General features: G+C 38.3%; 2 protein-coding genes across 2 annotated transcripts; both read left to right on the top strand.

The window, feature by feature from the left end:
- The first annotated feature begins 263 nt into the window (after positions 1-263).
- On the top strand, positions 264-5,626 carry LOC147314728 (extracellular calcium-sensing receptor-like). Its single transcript, XM_086260221.1, has 13 exons — positions 264-391; positions 545-713; positions 804-956; positions 1,044-1,244; positions 1,425-1,561; positions 1,619-1,661; positions 1,737-1,931; positions 2,035-2,165; positions 2,328-2,424; positions 2,547-2,670; positions 2,858-3,330; positions 3,410-3,490; positions 5,270-5,626. The coding sequence occupies exons 1-13, from the start codon at positions 264-266 to the stop codon at positions 5,624-5,626; spliced, it is 2,289 nt and encodes a 762-aa protein (XP_086116347.1).
- Positions 5,627-13,080: 7,454 nt separating this feature from the next.
- LOC147314727 (extracellular calcium-sensing receptor-like) lies at positions 13,081-18,103 on the top strand. The gene is made up of 9 exons (XM_086260220.1): positions 13,081-13,278; positions 14,415-14,515; positions 14,663-15,217; positions 15,394-15,524; positions 15,669-15,765; positions 16,529-16,652; positions 16,804-17,276; positions 17,356-17,436; positions 17,747-18,103. Exons 1-9 carry the CDS (start codon positions 13,182-13,184, stop codon positions 18,101-18,103), a joined length of 2,016 nt encoding a protein of 671 aa, XP_086116346.1. The 5' UTR covers positions 13,081-13,181.
- The last annotated feature ends 899 nt before the right edge of the window (positions 18,104-19,002 follow it).

The following is a 19,002-nucleotide window of genomic DNA, read 5'->3' as shown; positions in this document are numbered from 1 at the left end:
GAGGGTTTTTCCCTCTGCATTATGTTGTCACTGAGCCACAGCACAGCTACAACAGTAAACCTCAAATTACATCATGCAGCAGGTGAGTGTAGTATAGTGCTTTTTTTTTCTTCTTCCTTGTAACACAAAGTCAAAAAAGCATAAGCTTTGACCATATTGCCATGTTTCTATAAGACTGTTTAAATGATATTATTTTATTAAATGAATAAATATGTTATGGAGTTTTTCTTATCTACAGCTTTTATCAAAGAGCCTTTCGCTGGATGATGACTATGGTGTTTGCAGTGGAGGAAATTAACCATAATTCAAGTCTGTTACCAGGTGTTAAACTAGGCTACCATATCATAGACTGCTGTGACCATATCCCCACCGGCCTTCAGGCTCTTTTTTCGTTACTCAGACACTCTAAAACTGTCGACAGTAAAGTTGAAAGATCAGAAGATACTGAATACAATGGTATCAACGGGGAAGGGTTAAAGACTGTAAGACTAACTACAAAAGAAATAATGACCTCATTGAAAAATAGAAATGAAATTTCAAATAGTGTTAAAAACACTGGATATTACCTAAATGAAAATACAAGAGAAGAAATAAAGACGAAAGAGTCTTCCACATGTCTGTATTATTCTCCGGTTCCTGCTGTGATTGGTCTTGCACCCTCTTCGTCTACAAGAGCTGTCGCTCACACACTTGGCCCTTTCAACATACCACTGGTAATATACTATACAACTTTATTTAATAGTGTTGTGTATTTGATTTGTGTTTTAGCTCAATAATACAGAAAGAAATCACTTTCTCTCTAGGTGAGTTATTTTTCCACCTGTACCTGTCTTACTGATAAGCATTTGTACCCATCATTCTTAAGAACTGTGCCAAGTGATCTCTTTCAAGTTAGAGGTCTCGTAAAGCTTGTCACATTTTTAGGCTGGTTCTGGGTGGGCACAATAGGAACTATGGTGAGATAAAAACTTTTTTAAATGCTACAATAAGACAGCTTTAGACAGCAACATGGTTTATAAATGCTTTCTGTATATACATTTCAGGATGACTACAGCCTTTATGGCATCCAGGCATTCTCTAATCAGTTTGGAAGGCAAGGTGGATGTGTGGCATTTCATCTCACCATCCCGACATCGCCCACAATGGCTGAAATACAAGAAATGACAGATACGCTGGAGAGTTCAACTGCTCGGGTTGTGGTGGTGTTTGCTACAGAAGGGAAGCTCCTAAATCTGTTCTCAGAAGTAAGTAGTGATATATAGTGTCATTATGCTCATAATTGTTTTCATGAAAATTGCTGCATTATTTTATCTATGATTTCCCAGCTAGCTCAAAGGAATGTGACAGGGATACAATGGATAGCCAGTGAAGCCTGGGTGACCTCGAGCCGACTGGCCTCACCCCAGTTTCTCGACATTCTACAGGGAACACTGGGCTTCACTTTCCCTGGAGTCAGCATCCCAGGCTTGAAAGAGTTTCTTTTGAATGTCCGACCCTCTCCCAAACCAGGAATGGAATTTTTCAATATGTTCTGGGAAGAGCAGTTTGGTTGTAAGCTGGAGTTTGAAAGCCAAAGAGCCAAAGACTATGAAGCAGATGATTTCAATGTTAATGATAGTTTTCGTTACAACTCAGGTTTCCAAAACAATTCTCTTTATATGGTCGGATTTAATGTGGGACAAAAAAGTTTATTTAACATGTCAGCTTATAAAGATGGTGAATATGCTTTTGAAAAGCCTGTATGCACAGGGTCAGAGGATTTGAGAAACACTGACAGCAGTTATAGTGATGTATCTCAGGTTCGAATATCCTACAATGTGTATAAAGCTGTGTATGCCGTTGCCCATGCTCTGCACACTTTTTTGAACTGCGATTCAGCAGGACCTAGCGGGGGATTGTGTGAGAAACACAGCTCATTTTCAAATGGTCAGGTAATTGAAAATATTATAAAATATTTAAATCAACATTCATGGGATTCATGTGTAGGGGTTTTTTTGCCATTCTTTTGTTTTTCTAATTCTCTTTTTTTTGTAGTTTCTTCAATATCTGAAGATGGTCAATTTCACCAACCAGTTTGATGATAAAGTATACTTTGACTCCAATGGAGAGCCAGTCCCGCTTTATGACATTATTAACTGGCAGAAGGACAGCAGGGATAAAATCAGGTGGGATATAATACTTTAAAGTGCAAATGAACTGCATGTTGAAGTAATCATGAACAATAAACTATAGTTACATTTATTTTAGGATAACTGCAATTTTTGATAAAATGCTACAATACATAAATTCTTTGGCCTTTTGAAATATTTTATGCTACTTTGTGCTAGATTTATCAAAGTTGGAACATATGATGGTTCAGCACCACAGAGAGAGCAGTTGCAAATAAAAAAGAACACCATTGTATGGACAAAAGGACAGTTACAGGTAGGTCATAGTTATCCTCCACGTATTTGTTATGAAACTGTTCAAATTAACTTGATACACTATCTTAAATAGCAGAAACAACATATTGATGGCTATTTTACTTTTCTCTGTTCCTTGTTCAGGTTCCTGTATCTCAGTGTAGTGCTCCATGTCCCCCTGGCAGCAGGCAGGCCACACGCCAAGGAGAGCCCAAATGCTGCTTTGATTGTTTGCCCTGTGCAGATGGAGAGATCAGCAACCAGACTGGTAGCCCATATATGTTATTTATTATTATTTTTTTAAAGAAGATAAATAAATAAATTATTATGTAGTGCAATGAAGAAGGTCATTGAATTTAAAGATGGACACTTGGAGAACCATCAAGATATGTTGATATGCAAGGAAAACTTCCATAATGTTTACACACATATAGTTACGTTTTGTGTTCCCAAAGGTTCCACTGAGTGCACAAAATGTCCTGAGTACTTCTGGTCAGACAAAGAAAAAGTGAAATGTGTTGCAGGGGAAGAAGAATTCCTCTCTTTCTATGACACCATGGGAATCATCCTGGTTGCACTCACCCTGTTGGGATTCTTACTGACCACCATCATCACCATTGTGTTTCACAGTTTCCGCTTTACACCCATCGTCAAGGCCAACAATTCAGAAATAAGTTTCTTGCTTCTCCTGTCACTCAAGCTCTGTTTCCTGTGTTCTCTGGTGTTCATTGGTCAGCCATCTTGGTGGACATGTAGGCTCCGCCAGGCAGCATTTGGGATCAGCTTTGTCCTGTGTTTGTCCTGCCTCCTTGTTAAGACCATTGTGGTCCTCCTGGCTTTCCGGACTAATGTACCTGGTTCCAGGGGTCGGAAGCTGTTTGGTACATCCCAGCAGAGGATTCTGATCATCTGTGCGACAGCTCCTCAGGTAGGACGAACAGTCACTGTCATTTAAAGATCAGTTTGTGTGTTTCTGGTATTCTTCTATTATCCTATCCTCCCCTCAGATTTGTCTCTGTTCTGGCTGGGTGTTGGGAGCACCTCCCTTTCCATTCAGGAACCCAAACTACCAAGCTTTAACTGGAAAAGTGAGTATTAAATACTGAAAATATGACTTCTGTAATTTCTTTTCTTGATTTAGTTGCCATAAACCATCAGAAAAGATGAAAATGTCTTGCAAATGTATTCGGCCTCCTTGAACTTTTCCACATTTTGTCACATTACAGCCACAAACATGAATCAATTTTATTGGAATTCCACGTGAAAGACCAATACAAAGTGGTGTACACGTGAGAAGTGGAACGAAAATCATACATGATTCCAAACATTATTTACAAATAAATAACTGCAAAGTGGGGTGTGCGTAATTATTCAGCCCCCTGAGTCAATACTTTGTAGAACCACCTTTTGCTGCAATTACAGCTGCCAGTCTTTTAGGGTATGTCTCTACCAGCTTTGCATATCTAGAGACTGAAATCCTTGCCCATTCTTCTTTGCAAAACAGCTCCAGCTCAGTCAGATTAGATGGACCGCGTTTGTGAACAGCAGTTTTCAGATCTTGCCACAGATTCTCGATTGGATTTAGATCTGGACTTTGACTGGGCCATTCTAACACATGGATATGTTTTGTTTTAAACCATTCCATTGTTGCCCTGGATTTATGTTTAGGGTCGTTGTCCCGCTGGAAGGTGAACCTTCACCCCAGTCTCAAGTCTTTTGCAGACTCCAAGAGGTTTTCTTCCAAGATTGCCCTGTATTTGGCTCCATCCATCTTCCCATCAACTCTGACCAGCTTCCCTGTCCCTGCTGAAGAGAAGCATCGCCAGAGCATGATGCTGCCACCACCATATTTGACAGTGGGGATGGTGTGTTCAGAGTGATGTGCAGTGTTGGTTTTCCGCCACATATAGTGTTTTGCATTTTGGCCAAAAAGTTCCATTTTGGTTTCATCTGACCAGAGCACCTTCTTCCACATGTTTGCTGTGTCCCCCACATGGCTTTTGGCAAACTGCAAATGGGACTTCTTATGGTTTTCTGTTAACGATGGCTTTCTTCTTGCCATTCTTCCATAAAGGCCAACTTTGTGCAGTGCACGACTAATAGCTGTCCTGTGGACAGATTCCCCCACCTGAGCTGTAGATCTCTGCAGCTCGTCCAGAATCACCATGGGCCTCTTGGCTGCATTTCGGATCAGCGCTCTCCTTGTTCTGCCTGTGAGTTTAGGTGGACGGCCTTGTCTTGGTAGGTTTACAGTTGTGCCATACTCCTTCCATTTCTGAGTGATCGCTTGACCAGTGCTCCGTGGGATGTTCAAGGCTTGGGAAATCTATTTGTAGCCTAAGCCTGCTTTAAATTTCTCAGTAACTCTATCCCTGACCTGTCTTGTGTGTTCTTTGGACTTTATGGTGTTGTTGCTCCCAATATTCTCTTAGACAACCTCTGAGGCCGTCAAAGAGCAGCTGTATTTGTACTGACATTAGATTACACACAGGTGCACTCTATTTAGTCATTAGCACTCATCAGGCAATGTCTATGGGCAACTGACTGCACTCAGACCAAAGGGGGCTGAATAATCATGCACACCCGACTTTGCAGTTATTTATTTGTAAAAAAATGTTTGGAATCATGTATGATTTTCCTTCCACTTCTCACGTGTACACCACTTTGTACTGGTATTTCATGTAGAATTACAATAAAATTCATTCATGTTTGTACCTGTAATGTGACAAAGTGTGGAAAAGTTCAAGGGGGCTGAATATTTTTGCAAGCCACTGTGTATATCTATATGTAGGGATATATGTATAAAGAGAGGAATGAAAAATATTCATACAAAATCTCTCTGTATTCATACTTTTTAACATCATTAGATTGTTGTGGAGTGTAAAGAGCCATGGCCTCCTGGATTCTATCTGGTCCTCGGTTACATTGGCCTACTGGCCTTTGTCTGTCTTCTCCTGGCATTCTTTGGACGAAAGCTACCGGACACATTCAACGAAGCAAAGTTCATCTCCTTCAGCATGCTGATTTTCTGGGCTGTGTGGATTTCTTTTATTCCAGCTTATGTCAGCTCTCCTGGGAAATTTTCTGTGGCAGTGGAAATATTTGCTATATTAGCATCCAGTTTTGGATTGTTACTATGTATATTTGTCCCCAAATGTTACATTATTTTACTGCACCCTGAAAGGAATATTAAGAAAGGCATGACTGGGAAATATCCAAGATGAGCATTTTGTATTTTCAGTGTTTTTCAGAGTAATTAATAAAGTACTCACATTTGAATTTGAAGCTAAATAAAATACCATATGAGAGATGTCTTTTTTGTGTTTCTGAATAGTATTTTCCTTTTAGGCCTTTTTTAAAAGAAATATTTACAGTATGAGTACAAGTATAAAAAAGGACATGTCTAGAAATTATGAAAAATAACATGAAATAGGTTATCATAAAATAAAATGACAGTGCACTGCTGTTATTGAATATCAGTGATGGGTCAAGGATAACGCAAATATAAATATACAATTAGAGCTGAGTACTATCATAAAAAGAGGAGAGAAGACAAAGACAGCAACAACCAAGATACGTGAAACCAAATATCACAATCAAACAGGAAATGATGAAAAGAGAAATAATTAAAAACAGAGACAGGAAGACTAAAACTATATCAATTATATATATGAACACCGCACTGTATAGAAAACATCACCGCAATGAAATAGCCATAAAGTCAGCAATGGACCAGACCAGATCTGGTTCTGAGGGCCTCAGGGATTGTAAAGTTGGAAACTAAGAGACAGATTCACTGATGTTTTGCACCAATACAAACTGAGTTTTGGTGTAAAAGAAAAAAAAGAAAAGAAACTACTCTGGCTACTGAAAAAGAGAGCACATTGAAAAGCGGTAGGAACTCTGAGATTTTTGCAACTGACCATCTCACAAACACATTTCTGGGAGTTTCTTTCTTGAGACCTAAAATATAGGGAGGGCAATATTTACTAACGTTTGGCATATGCAATTTACTCCTAATCTTGCCAATATTTAATGTGAAATAAAGCATGCTGGAGTTTTTTTACGCTTAATACAATGGCAGCTACTGTATTTCTGCACAGAGGAAGCACTGAAAGGATTTAAGAACTTGTGCTGAGAGTGAGATTTTTCTCCCAATCACAGGTGCACTCATGTCAGTTTATTTGGAATGCAAGATGAAGATGTGTTTTAAAAAGTGTCAGCTGCATGCTGATCAGCACTTTCTATCTGTTTCTCTCTCTCTAACACTCTCTCTCCCCCCTTCTCTCTCGCCGGGGCGGAACTCACTGTGGGTTCACGCCCTCGGCCCACGCCCTCGGCCCACGCCTTCGGGAAATGAGACACCTGGGTCTCATCGAGATGATCAGTATTTAAGCCTTGAAGTGACTGCTGTTCGTCGCTGGATCGTTGTCGACCACGCGCTAGTGAAAGCCAAGCTACAGCAAGTTCAGCTAAGTGTGTTTTTGGTGCATCGTATTTAATCACGTCTCCCTGTCTGCAGAGTTCCCTGGATTTCTCCCCATGTGATTCCCAAGTGGCGAGTGTTGGAGTGAGAGCATGTGATCGTGTGTATGGATTATCTGAAGAACGTGTGCTGTTCCCCTGGACTTCCCTGGAACCCCTTTTCCCCCACTCAGCTGTACATAGCACTCCTCCCGCACCTTCTTGTATATACACCTGGTGAATTGTAAATAAACCTTTCTTGTGTGCATCCGAGCCCGGAGTCCTGCGCTTGAGTCCTCCTTTGAACCGTAAACAAAAAGGATAGGTTAAAGAAGTGACACGATTCAATTCAATTCAATTTTATTTTATTTATGTAGCACCAAATCACAACAAAAGTCGCCTCAAGGCGCTTCATAGATACAGAGAAAAACCCAACAATCATATGACCCCCTATGAGCAAGCACTTTAGCGACAGTGGGAACGAAAAACTCCCTTTTAACAGGAAGAAACCTCCGGCAGAACCAGGCTCAGGGAGGGGCGGCCATCTGCTGCGACCGGTTGGGGTGAGAGAAGGAATACAGGATAAAAGACATGCTGTGGAAGAGAGACAGAGGTTAATAACAGATATGATTCAATGCAGAGAGCTCTATTAATACATAGTGAGTGAGATAGGTGACTGGAAAGGAAAAACTCAATGCATCATGGGAATCCCCCGGCAGCCTACGTCTATTGCAGCATAACTAGGGGAGGATTCAGGATGACTTCAAGCTAAAACATATTCAGTTGAAAACTGGAGAAAGTGAAAGGTGAGAGCTGACGAGAGAGAAAAGTATTTTTATAAACTGCGACCACTCCTCCACCTTGGCCCGTAGTCCTCTGTGAGTTAAAATATGAATGGTCTGGCGGTAACAGTTCTGAGAAATAGCTAAACTCAACGTCACCTAGTCAGGTTTCTGTCACACAGAGGAAATCCAGATTATGATAAGTGAAAAAATCCTTCAGTATGAAAGTTTTATTTGTGTTAACCAGGGCAATCCAAGCAGGGTCCATCAGGCTGGTGACAGCCACCCAAGGAACCTGTGTTACTGGCCGAAGATTCCGCAGATTCACTCCACTGCTGCCAAGAAAATAGAATAAACGTACATGTGTGGGCAGCATTGTTTATTGTTGTGTGAATATGTAGTTTCTAAATTTTTATTTAACTTTACTATGACTGCTACCATGACTGCTACCATTATATTGACTAGCAAAACCTCAGCCTACAGGCAGTTTTTGCCAGTGCTGCAGTGCTTTTTCAAAGTCTTCATTCCATATTTAAGGTTGACTCTAACAAAGTGGGTGACTTCACAGATGCAAATTAAGTTACAAATGAACAATGTGCATTGTAGTTGAGATGTGAATAAAACAAACAGAGAACATAAGGTCACATTTGCGGATGATGATGATGAAATGAACATTATATATATGAAAATCAGATGAATTGAGATTTATATATTTTTTTAACTTATAGATGTTAACAAATGCTTTATGTGTAACCACGTTTATGCAAAGTTTGGATCAGATGGCCCACCCGTTATGGAAGGTATTTTATACATACATACACGTTCATACACTATGATCATTGTAATTGCGGCACTCTGGCTCTGTTTCACTCTTCTGTACCACCTTTAGGAGTCAGTCCAGAAACAGGTATTTGAAACGCGAGCAAGACTATGGGCAGAAATCTGTGCCATCAGAAACTGAATTTGAATAAGTTAAATTTGAATTTGAATTGCTCAGACTGAATCTGAATTGTAACTTGAATAAATGCTTTTGAAAACTGAATTTGAATTAGTCTAATTTGAAATTCAATTTATGGTTTGAAAATGATCATTACTAAATTGAAATTGAATTTTATATTTTGAAAAATGAATTCATTTGCTTTGAAACGGCATTTTATCCTTTAAAAATTCAGCTCTCGAATAATTTCAGTTTCACTTCTCACCATTCAGTTTCAGTTCTACAATTCAATTTCAGTTCCAAAATTCAGTTTTTTGGAACTTACATCCGGTTCCGGTTCAAGCGCAGATTAATAGAACTACGTTTTACTAGCGGACCGAAAGTGTTACTGACGGGAATCTATAGCGTCTTGAGCAGAATTAAGACTTCAGAAGTCATTCGTCATGTCGAATGACCAGCGGATAAACTCTCAGGTTGGTAATAAATGTATTACATGTATAAGAACAAGCGTCATGTTAACAAATGGATATTGTTTTATAGTGATATTATACAGGAAAACTGTTACTCAATAAGGCCCATTTACTAGTTGTTTTTCTCTTTCTCTGTGACCCAAGAATTGATGTGTAAGACTCACAGGCTGGTACCCCAAGGTCGAAAATACCACAGAGACGAGACCACTTCCTTACTCCCATCCTCCCTTCTTTATCTCCTAGAAAAGAGCTTGTTAAAGGCCAGGTGGTTTGTTTCAGAATTCACTAATGAAAGAACTCTGTATTCTATGTCTAGGAGTGTATTTTGCTGGAATGATCATAAATTGTAGCTGAACTGATAAACTACACAAAGGATACTTCTTTGCTCAGAAGGCAGGAAGACGTTTCCTTATTTGGTCTGTACCGGTTTGAACTGAGAATCTGCTGACACACGAACCTTTTTTTTCCTCTATATAAACTGTTGTATACTGAATAAACCTTTGAGTTGATTTTGGAAGAGCAACCTGAAGCAGTTTCTGTGTCATTTTGTTCTCCCAAGCTACTCCCGGCGCTGTAACTAACCTGCTGAACGGCATACCTGAGCTTACTTTGAATAATTAATTTTATACAGAACTCTGCTTATCGGTGCTCACGCCTTGGAGGAAACCCGATCCATGGAGAAACCCGGGACGGAGATTTCTTTCACTCAGGTTGGTAATAAATGTATTACATGTATAAGAACAAGCGTCATGTTAACAAATGATAGCCGTACAGTAACTTTTATGCTTATTGTAGCTGTTAGCTAAAAACGCTAATTTAGCGTAGTTTGCCCTGGATTCAGCTTTGACAAACAAATATGATCGACTGTTTCTAGTAGAATTCCAAAGTTGTCATCTTCTACCCTCTCAGAGTACCCCCTCTGTATGCTTGCAGAGACCCCTAAAGTAGGGAAACATGCAAAACGGTGTCCAAACCTTTGTGTTTTAGCTTTATTTATGTCTTACACAGCATCCCAACTCTTTAGCTAACTTAATAACATTAGCTAAAGTGAATAGTTAGTATAATTCATTAGTGCAGCATTACTGGATCACCTCTGTTTGAAGTGATATAATATGATATACAACTATCACTGTTTAACTACCATAATAATTCTTAGAGTACTGAGTGCATGCTTAATTAGATTTTTTTTTTTTAAAAGCATACTGCTCCATTACTATGTTTGACAGGCTGAAGTTGTCGGGTCACCTCCTAAATCGACCATCTTTTACAGGTGTTTTGTGCCAGAAATGGAGTGTCCACTGAAGACTGAAGATACTGAATCTCTACGCCTTGCCATTGATCCCTCTTGTGCCTTCATCTAGACAAGAGACATTAACTTAACCACTGTCATATGCTCTGTACCTACATCACCTTCCCTGACAGTTGTAGCTTGGCTCATCTGAGGGTGAAATTATAAGAATGTGTTATTTTGCAAAGTGCTCTCTAGGGTTCCTAAATAAAATATGGCATTGAAGCCATTTCTTTTGAATTAATCCCTTCTTCTTAAATATAAGAACCTCTTCTGGTTTTAATGGCACTTTGGATTTCCTTACTTTCTGTTCCACTTCCAAACCCAAATAGATGCTGACAAGCTGCCACAGTAACATGGAAGAGGGAAAGAAGTTGGAAAGGACTACAACAAATAAACCTAATGCCTAACAATGAAAAATGTAAAATAAGAACAACAATAATAATAATAATAATAATAATAATAATAAAGATAAAAGATGAAGTAACAAGTTTTTAGTTTCTTGTTTATTCCAAATGATCATCCAGATGTCTGTGACATGTGATGACAAACACCATAATGGAAGGCCTTAGTCATCACATGCTTAAACTCATCATATATTTTTGCATATGCTGAACAGGCAGTCAGACATGCTGTAACTGTGTGGTAGAAAACAGCATGAACACCATACGGCAGGGGTCTCAAACTCCAGTCCTCGAGGGCATGGAAAAGTTGCATGACACTGGCCCTTGAGGACTGGAGTTTGAGACCCCTGTCATATGGAATATGACAGGTGTGGTTGAGCTGCATGAAGACTCTGAAGTTTCTGTTCTCTTCTGGCAGGACAGTAATGTGGCCTTGTCCTGTGAGCCACTGTAAGGATGTTCTTAGAGTAGAACTGGACTGTCACCGGCCTCAGGCTCTTCACCCTTTTCAAAGACAAAGCAGTCATTTAGATAAAATATTAGATATTGTTTACCTGTAAATGCACAAAGAGAATTTAGAAATGTAATTATTGTCAAGAGTGAACAAGCGCTGACAGTGTAATCTATAGCTGTGGCCAAACGTTTAGAGAATGAGAAGTGTTGTTTGCTTATTTACAAAGTTTACTGTTTCAGTTATAGTTGTATATCATATTATATCACTTCAAACAGAGGTGATCCAGTAATGCTGCACTAATGAATTACACTTTAGCTAAAGTTATTAAGTTAGCTAAAGAGTTGGGATGCTATGTAAGACATAAATAAAGCTAAAACACAAAGGTTTGGACACCGTTTTGCATGTTTCCCTACAGTAGGGAAACATGCAAAACACCCAGTTTATCTGCAAGCATACAGAGGGGGTACTCTGAGAGGGTAGAAGATGACAACTTTGGAATTCTGCTAGAAACAGTCGATCATATTTGTTTGTCAAAGCTGAATCCAGGGCAAACTACGCTAAATTAGCGTTTTTAGCTAACAGCTACAATAAGATAAGATAAGATAACCTTTATTAGTCCCACACGTGGGAAATTTGTTTTGTCACAGCAGGAAGTGGACAGTGCAAAAGTTATGAGGCAAAAATTAGAATAAGCATAAAAGTTACTGTACGGCTATCATTTGTTAACATGACGCTTGTTCTTATACATGTAATACATTTATTACCAACCTGAGAGTTTATCTGCTGGTCATTCGACATGACTAATGACTTCTGAAGTCTTAATTCAGCTCAAGACGCTGTAGATTCCCGCTAGTAAAACGTAGTTCTATTAATCTGCGCTTGAACCGGAACCGGATGTAAGTTCCAAAAAAACTGAATTTTGGAACTGAAATTGAATTGTAGAACTGAAACTGAATGGTGAGAAGTGAAACTGAAATTATTCGAGAGCTGAATTTTTAAAGGATAAAATGCAGTTTCAAAGCAAATTAATTCATTTTCAAAATATAAAATTCAATTTCAATTTAGTAATGATCACTTTCAAACCATAAATTGAATTTCAAATTAGACTAATTCAAATTCAGTTTTCAAAAGCATTTATTCAAGTTACAATTCAGATTCAGTCTGAGCAATTCAAATTCAAATTTAACTTATTCAAATTCAGTTTCTGATGGCACAGATTTCTGCCCATACAAGACCAGGTACTTTTGTTCCAGAAAAGATTAAAATGGCAACACACGGTCAAAAAACTGTGTTGCTTCTAGCTTATCCGACTCCCCGACTACTTAAGCATAAATACTTAACAACAAACATGTATATTTCTTCTTTTAATCATTTTACCACTACCAATAAACTATTCTTTAATTGCTCTAAATTGCTTCATCTTACCATGATGATTGTAAAACTCAGAGAAATGGATAGAACAAACGGAATCATTCTTATTAATTTCCTGTGTTTTTGTTTTAATATGTATGACATATTTTATTTTTGTTACCCCTAGGATGACAGTGTTTCAGTTTAATAACTCAAGGTTCAGGTGAACTGTGTTGCATGCAGTTTGCTGTGATTGGGTCATCTTGTGATGACTCACACGAAATGATGTAATGTCAAAAAACATGGCAGTTTTTAATGCACCTCATGAGCCTGTCACAGACTCTGTTGGAGGAGTATTTTTCTCAGCACACATAGTTTTTATGGGGTTACAGTGGATTATGCATTGCACCCTTTTTGATAATTGTGTTTGGCTGCTTTTTTGTATCTTTACTTGTCTTTGTATTGTTTGCGCTGATGTTCCTCAGACTGTAGGTGAAAGAAAACTACTGAGTGTGGAGGGAGATGCTGTGACACAGCCTGGTTTAAGGATCAGAGAAGTGAGAAACGTTAGTTCTAATTTACCTCAGTGTGTAAAGCTGGGAGGCAGCGAGCTCTTAGCCTTGCACTCTGATGGCGATGTTGTCATTGGGGGTTTTTTTCCACTGCATGTTGCATCTAATCCACAGTACAGCTACAACAGCAAACCCCAAACTACACCTTGCAGCCGGTGAGTGCAAAGGTACTGTTAATATCTGCTGATTTTGATACTATTTCCATGTTCCTATGAGGTTGATTTCTGTATGATAAAATAAATACTTTTTCCACTTTTAATTAATTCATTCATTTTTTTAAAGCTTTTATCAACGGGGCTTTCGTTGGATGATGGCTATGATATTTGCAGTGGAGGAAATTAACTGTAATTCAAGTCTGTTACCAGGTGTTAAACTAGGCTACTGGATTATGGACAGCTGTAACCACATCCATAACAGCCTGCAGGCTCTTCTGTCCTTACTCGGTCACTCTAAAGCTATCAGCAGTGTGGTAGAAAACACAGCAGAAACTGACAGTGGTATTGAAATGGAAGCATTAAAGACTGGTGAAACAACACAAAAGGAAAGAATGCTAACACAAAAAAAGGGCTGTATTAAAGCTAATACCACAATGCTGAATAGTCTTAAAAAAACTGTAAATGACATAAAAGTAAATGCAACAGAAGAGACAAAAGCAAACCAGTCATCCACATGTCTGTATTATTCTCCTGTGCCTGCTGTGATTGGTCTTGCATCCTCTTCCCCCACAAGAGCTATAGCTCAAACACTTGGACCTTTTAACATACCACTGGTAATACACCACACAGCTTTGTTTTTTAATGTTATATACTTGATTTGTGTTTTCTCTCAATGATAAAAATGAACTCACTTTCCATCTAGGTGAGTTATTTTGCCACTTGTACCTGTCTTACTGACAAGCGCTTGTATCCATCATTCTTGAGAACTGTGCCAAGTGATGTCTTTCAAGTTAGAGGTCTTGTAAATCTTGTCACTTACTTTGGTTGGTTCTGGGTGGGCACACTAGGCACAACGGTGAGATCAAAATCTTTTTTAAGTGCTATGACATGACTTATAAATCTTTCATATATATATATATATATATATATATATATATATATATATATATATATGTGTGTGTGTGTGTGTGTGTGTGTGTGTGTGTGTGTGTGTGTGTGTGTGTGTGTGTATTTATTTATTTATTTTTTTTTTCAGGATGACTACAGCCTTTATGGCATACAAGCATTCTCTATTCAATTTAGAAAAGAAGGTGGGTGTGTGGCATATCACCGCACTATCCCAACATCACCCACAGTGGCTGAGATAAAAGAAATAGCAGACAAGCTGCAGAGTTCAACTGCTCGGGTTGTGGTGGTGTTTGCTACAGAAGTGGAACTGCTAGATCTGCTTTTAGAAGTAAGTATGTTTGTTGATTTATTATGTGATTTAAAATAAAACTTTATACTCACATTTTTTTCACATTTTTGATTTTATAAAACGATTATAAGACAGAAACTGCAACATAAATTGTGTCTGTTTTCATGATTACATAATATTATCCAGCTTGCTAGGAGGAATGTGACTGGGATACAGTGGATAGCAAGTGAAGCTTGGGTTACCTCTAGCCGGCTAGCCTCACCTGAATTCCACCCTCTCCTAGTGGGAACACTGGGGTTCTCTTTCCCCGGAGTCAACATCCCAGGCTTTCAAGAGTTTCTTTTGACTGTCCGACCCTCTCCCAAACCAGGAATGGAATTTTTCAATATGTTCTGGGAAGAACATTTTGGTTGCAAGCTAGAATTTGAAAGCCAAAGACCCAAAGACTATGAAGCAAATATTGTTGATAACTTCACTGATATGTATAGTTTTCACTACAACAGGAACGGAGATGATTGTTTATTTAATGGGAGAGTGGAGGAAAAACCCGTGTGCACAGGTTCAGAGGATTTGCGATACACTGACAGCAGTTATAGTGATGTATCTCAGGTTAGAATTTCCTATAATGTGTATAAAGCTGTGTACACCATTGCTCATGCTCTTCACAAATTTTTGAAGTGTGACTCAACAGGACTAAATGAGGGATTATGTGAGATGCACAACTCATTTGCAAATGGTCAGGTAAGTGAAATTATAACAAAATATACCATGAGGATAATGTATACTTTATACTTTATTGATCCCCGTAGGGAAATTCCTCTCTGCATTTAACACATTCACTCAGGGAAGCAGTGTTAATGTGATCTCATGTGTTTTTGTAGGTTTTTAAAATATTTTCTAATGATCTTTTCTTGTAGTTTCTTCAAGATCTGAAAATGGTGAATTTCACTAACCAGTTTGATGAGAAAATATACTTTGACTCGAATGGAGAGCCAGTCCCGCTTTATGACATTGTTAACTGGCAGGAGAGCAGCAAGGATAAAATCAGGTGGAATGTAATACTTCCGCATATAATTGAACAGTGAACGTAATCACCAAAAATATGCAATATTTCTATTTCATGATGCAGTTCTATTGCATGTATTATTTGGTTAGAATGCATTTTGAAATAATTTACCGTTTTTTATCATAGCTTTATCAAAGTTGGAAGCTATGATGGTTCAGTTCCACAAGGACAGCAGTTGAAGATAGTGAAAAACACTATTGTTTGGACAAAAAAGCAATCTCAGGTACGTCAGAGTTAACCTCAAAATATTTATTTTTGTGCCTTTAAATTATTTTTCTTTTACTCTGGACAACAATCTCATAATTCCACTATGTGAAATAATGAAGTTTCCAATCCAATCTAGGATTTCCAATCATGCCAAAAAGTTGGTTCTGTTAATCTGGACATAGTGTTTTTAGTGGGAGAAATGTTTCATCACTCATCCAACTGACTTCTTCAGTCCCACCTGACTGCAGGTTTCCTTACATCTTTCACCATTTTACAATGCTGTGATTGCAGCCATTCCCCAACTCTGCGAATAGTATTCATGGCCATTGATCAATGATAGACAATTATTTGATCAGTGGTTGTTGATCAATTGTGAACAACCACATATTGATGATCAAGAAACTGACCTCACAGCCCGTTGTTCATTCAGTGGGCTAGTTTCAGTCATTGTGCAAAGGTACTGTTTACAAGGTAAGGAACCCTGCAGTCAGCTGAGACTGAGTGACAAAACTTTTCTCCCACTGAAAACGTTACATCCATGTCAACTTTTTGGAATTTACATACCTGGATGATTGAGCATACATCAAGATATTTCATTATGTCAACTCTTAAGGACAAAACAGACAAAACAAAACAAAAAAAACAAAAACAATACTCATTTCTTCATTTGTTTTTTTTTTTCTACTTTAAATGGGGAAAAGTCTTTGATACACCATGTCAGTTTGTTAGAAACTGCATATCAATGCCCGTTATTAAACCTTTCTGTGTTCCTTGTTCAGGTTCCTGTATCTCAGTGTAGTGCTCCATGTCCCCCTGGCAGCAGGCAGGCCACGCGCCAAGGAGAGCCCAAATGCTGCTTTGATTGTTTGCCCTGTGCAGATGGAGAGATCAGCAACCAGACTGGTAGCCTATATAAGTTCAAACACACAAACAAACAATATCCTCCTTTAGCATTATGTAGTGCAATCAAGAAGGTCATTACAGTAACAGAAATGTTGCAGAGTGGAAAAATTATGAAAACGTGATCATATATCTGTTTTATTTGTTCCCAAAGGTTCCAGTGAGTGCACAAAATGTCCTGAGTACTTCTGGTCAGACAAAGAAAAAGTGAAATGTGTTGCAGGGGAAGAAGAATTCCTGTCTTTCAGTGACACCATGGGAATCATCCTGGTTGCACTCACCCTGTTGGGATTCTTACTGACTACCATCATCACCATTGTCTTTCACAGTTTCCGCTTTACACCCATTGTCAAGGCCAATAACTCAGAAATAAGTTTCTTGCTTCTCCTGTCACTCAAGCTCTGTTTCCTGTGTTCTCTGGTGTTCATTGGTCAGCCGTCTTGGTGGACATGTAGGCTCCGCCAGGCAGCATTTGGGATCAGCTTTGTCCTGTGTTTGTCCTGCCTCCTTGTTAAGACCATTGTGGTCCTCCTGGCTTTCCGGACTAATGTACCTGGTTCCAGGGGTCGGAAGCTGTTTGGTACATCCCAGCAGAGGATTCTGATCATCTGTGCGACAGCTCCTCAGGTAGGACGAACAGTCACTGTCATTTAAAGATCAGTTTGTGTGTTTCTGGTATTCTTCTATCATCCTATCCTCCCCTCAGATTTGTCTCTGTTCTGGCTGGGTGTTGGGAGCACCTCCCTTTCCATTCAGGAACCCAAACTACCAAGCTTTAACTGGAAAAGTGAGTATGAAGAACTGAAAATCTGAATTCTGTAATTTATGTTTTCATATTGCCATCAACCATCACAAAAGCCAGTAACACACAGTAACATAGAGGAACCAAACATAATGATTTAAAATCTCAGTGTATTCATTCTTGTTTGAAATCCTTAGTCTTGTAATTTATTTTCTTGATTTAGTTGATATTGCCATGAACCATCCAAAAAGACGGAATTATCCATATCTGTATCTATATTTATATATGTGGTAAGAGACAAATAAAAAATATTCATAAAAATATCCCTGTTTTTATACTTGTTTAACATCTTTAGATTGTGGTGGAGTGTAAAGAGCCATGGCCTCCTGGGTTCTATCTGCTCCTTGGTTACATTGGCCTACTGGCCTTTGTCTGTCTTCTCCTGGCATTCTTTGGACGAAAGCTACCGGACACATTCAACGAAGCAAAGTTCATCTCCTTCAGCATGCTGATTTTCTGGGCTGTGTGGATTTCTTTTATTCCAGCTTATGTCAGCTCTCCTGGGAAATTTTCTGTGGCAGTGGAAATATTTGCTATCTTAGCATCCAGTTTTGGATTGTTACTATGTATATTTGTCCCCAAATGTTACATTATTTTACTGCACCCTGAAAGGAATATTAAGAAAGGCATGACTGGGAAATATCAAAGATGAACATTTATATTCTCAGTGTTTGTGAGAGTAAACAATTTATACAGTTATCATATTTTAATGTGAAAAAAAATTAAATGTCATATTAGCATTACACTATTGTTAAAAGCTTTTACTTTCCAACCTTGATTTCAGCATTTACTCTGTCCTTCAGGGAGCATTGTTTAAATGTTAGACATAATGAAAAGGGGGGTTAAGCCACCATAGAGAAACCTTTTTAAAAAAAAAACAAACATTTGAAACCAGGCCAATTTTCTAATTTAGTTATTGTTATATGAACTCACAACTGGTATTGATACTGCACAAACATTTTTCTTTAACTATTTTAAAATTTACTGAAGTCTTTCAAACACAGAAACCATTTACTTCTCTAAAATAAAAGACTAGATATGATGTCTGTTGACAACACCTCTCAAGATTTTCACAATGTGTTTTTTCCTATATACAAATAAAGAATTATAAGAAATGTTATACATTAAATAACCTTGGACGTTTTCCTTATGACAGCTGGGATAGGTTCCAGCACCCCCAGCGACCCTGAAAAGGATAAGTGGACGTGAATGGATGAATGGATGGATGGATTTTCCTCATGATGTGTCTTTTCTTTTCGGTCAGCACAGACGAATTTTTAAATAAATTAACCCAGTTATTAAGTCTATACCACTAATATTCTTTTCTAGACATTCACTGCGGAACAGCTATATGTCTTCAAAATATAAAATAAGCTTCTTGTTATAATACATATTTATGCACTTTATCTACTTGTACACTGTACTCCAGTTATTATAACATAATTTACCTACAGCTTAGTCAATACAAAGCTAAAATATTATTATATAATAATGTATTTGAATTAGTCAAGAAACACTCAACACTGAATAACTAACTGGAGACTGACAGCG

Source organism: Aulonocara sp. 'chitande type north' Nkhata Bay, linkage group LG14, assembly GCF_057382095.1.
Source record: "Aulonocara sp. 'chitande type north' Nkhata Bay isolate Kocher_YH1m ecotype deep benthic linkage group LG14, A_spYH_male_GT1.1, whole genome shotgun sequence".
NCBI lineage: Eukaryota > Metazoa > Chordata > Actinopteri > Cichliformes > Cichlidae > Aulonocara > Aulonocara sp. 'chitande type north' Nkhata Bay.
The sequence above is the reverse complement of the archived record's forward strand: the minus strand, read 5'-3'. Positions and strand labels throughout refer to the sequence as shown.

Excerpts from the sequence above, each read along its gene's own strand:
- LOC147314728 (XM_086260221.1), top strand. The coding sequence starts at position 264 with ATGATGACTATGGTGTTTGCAGTGGAGGAAATTAACCATAATTCAAGT. Across the intron at positions 957-1,043 it reads TGGGCACAATAGGAACTATG|GATGACTACAGCCTTTATGG; the intron begins GTGAGATAAAAA and ends TATACATTTCAG. Across the intron at positions 1,562-1,618 it reads CAGTTTGGTTGTAAGCTGGA|TTTTCGTTACAACTCAGGTT; the intron begins GTTTGAAAGCCA and ends TGTTAATGATAG.
- LOC147314727 (XM_086260220.1), top strand. The coding sequence starts at position 13,182 with ATGGCGATGTTGTCATTGGGGGTTTTTTTCCACTGCATGTTGCATCTA. Across the intron at positions 15,525-15,668 it reads AGCAGCAAGGATAAAATCAG|CTTTATCAAAGTTGGAAGCT; the intron begins GTGGAATGTAAT and ends TTTTTATCATAG. Across the intron at positions 17,277-17,355 it reads TCTGTGCGACAGCTCCTCAG|ATTTGTCTCTGTTCTGGCTG; the intron begins GTAGGACGAACA and ends TCCTCCCCTCAG.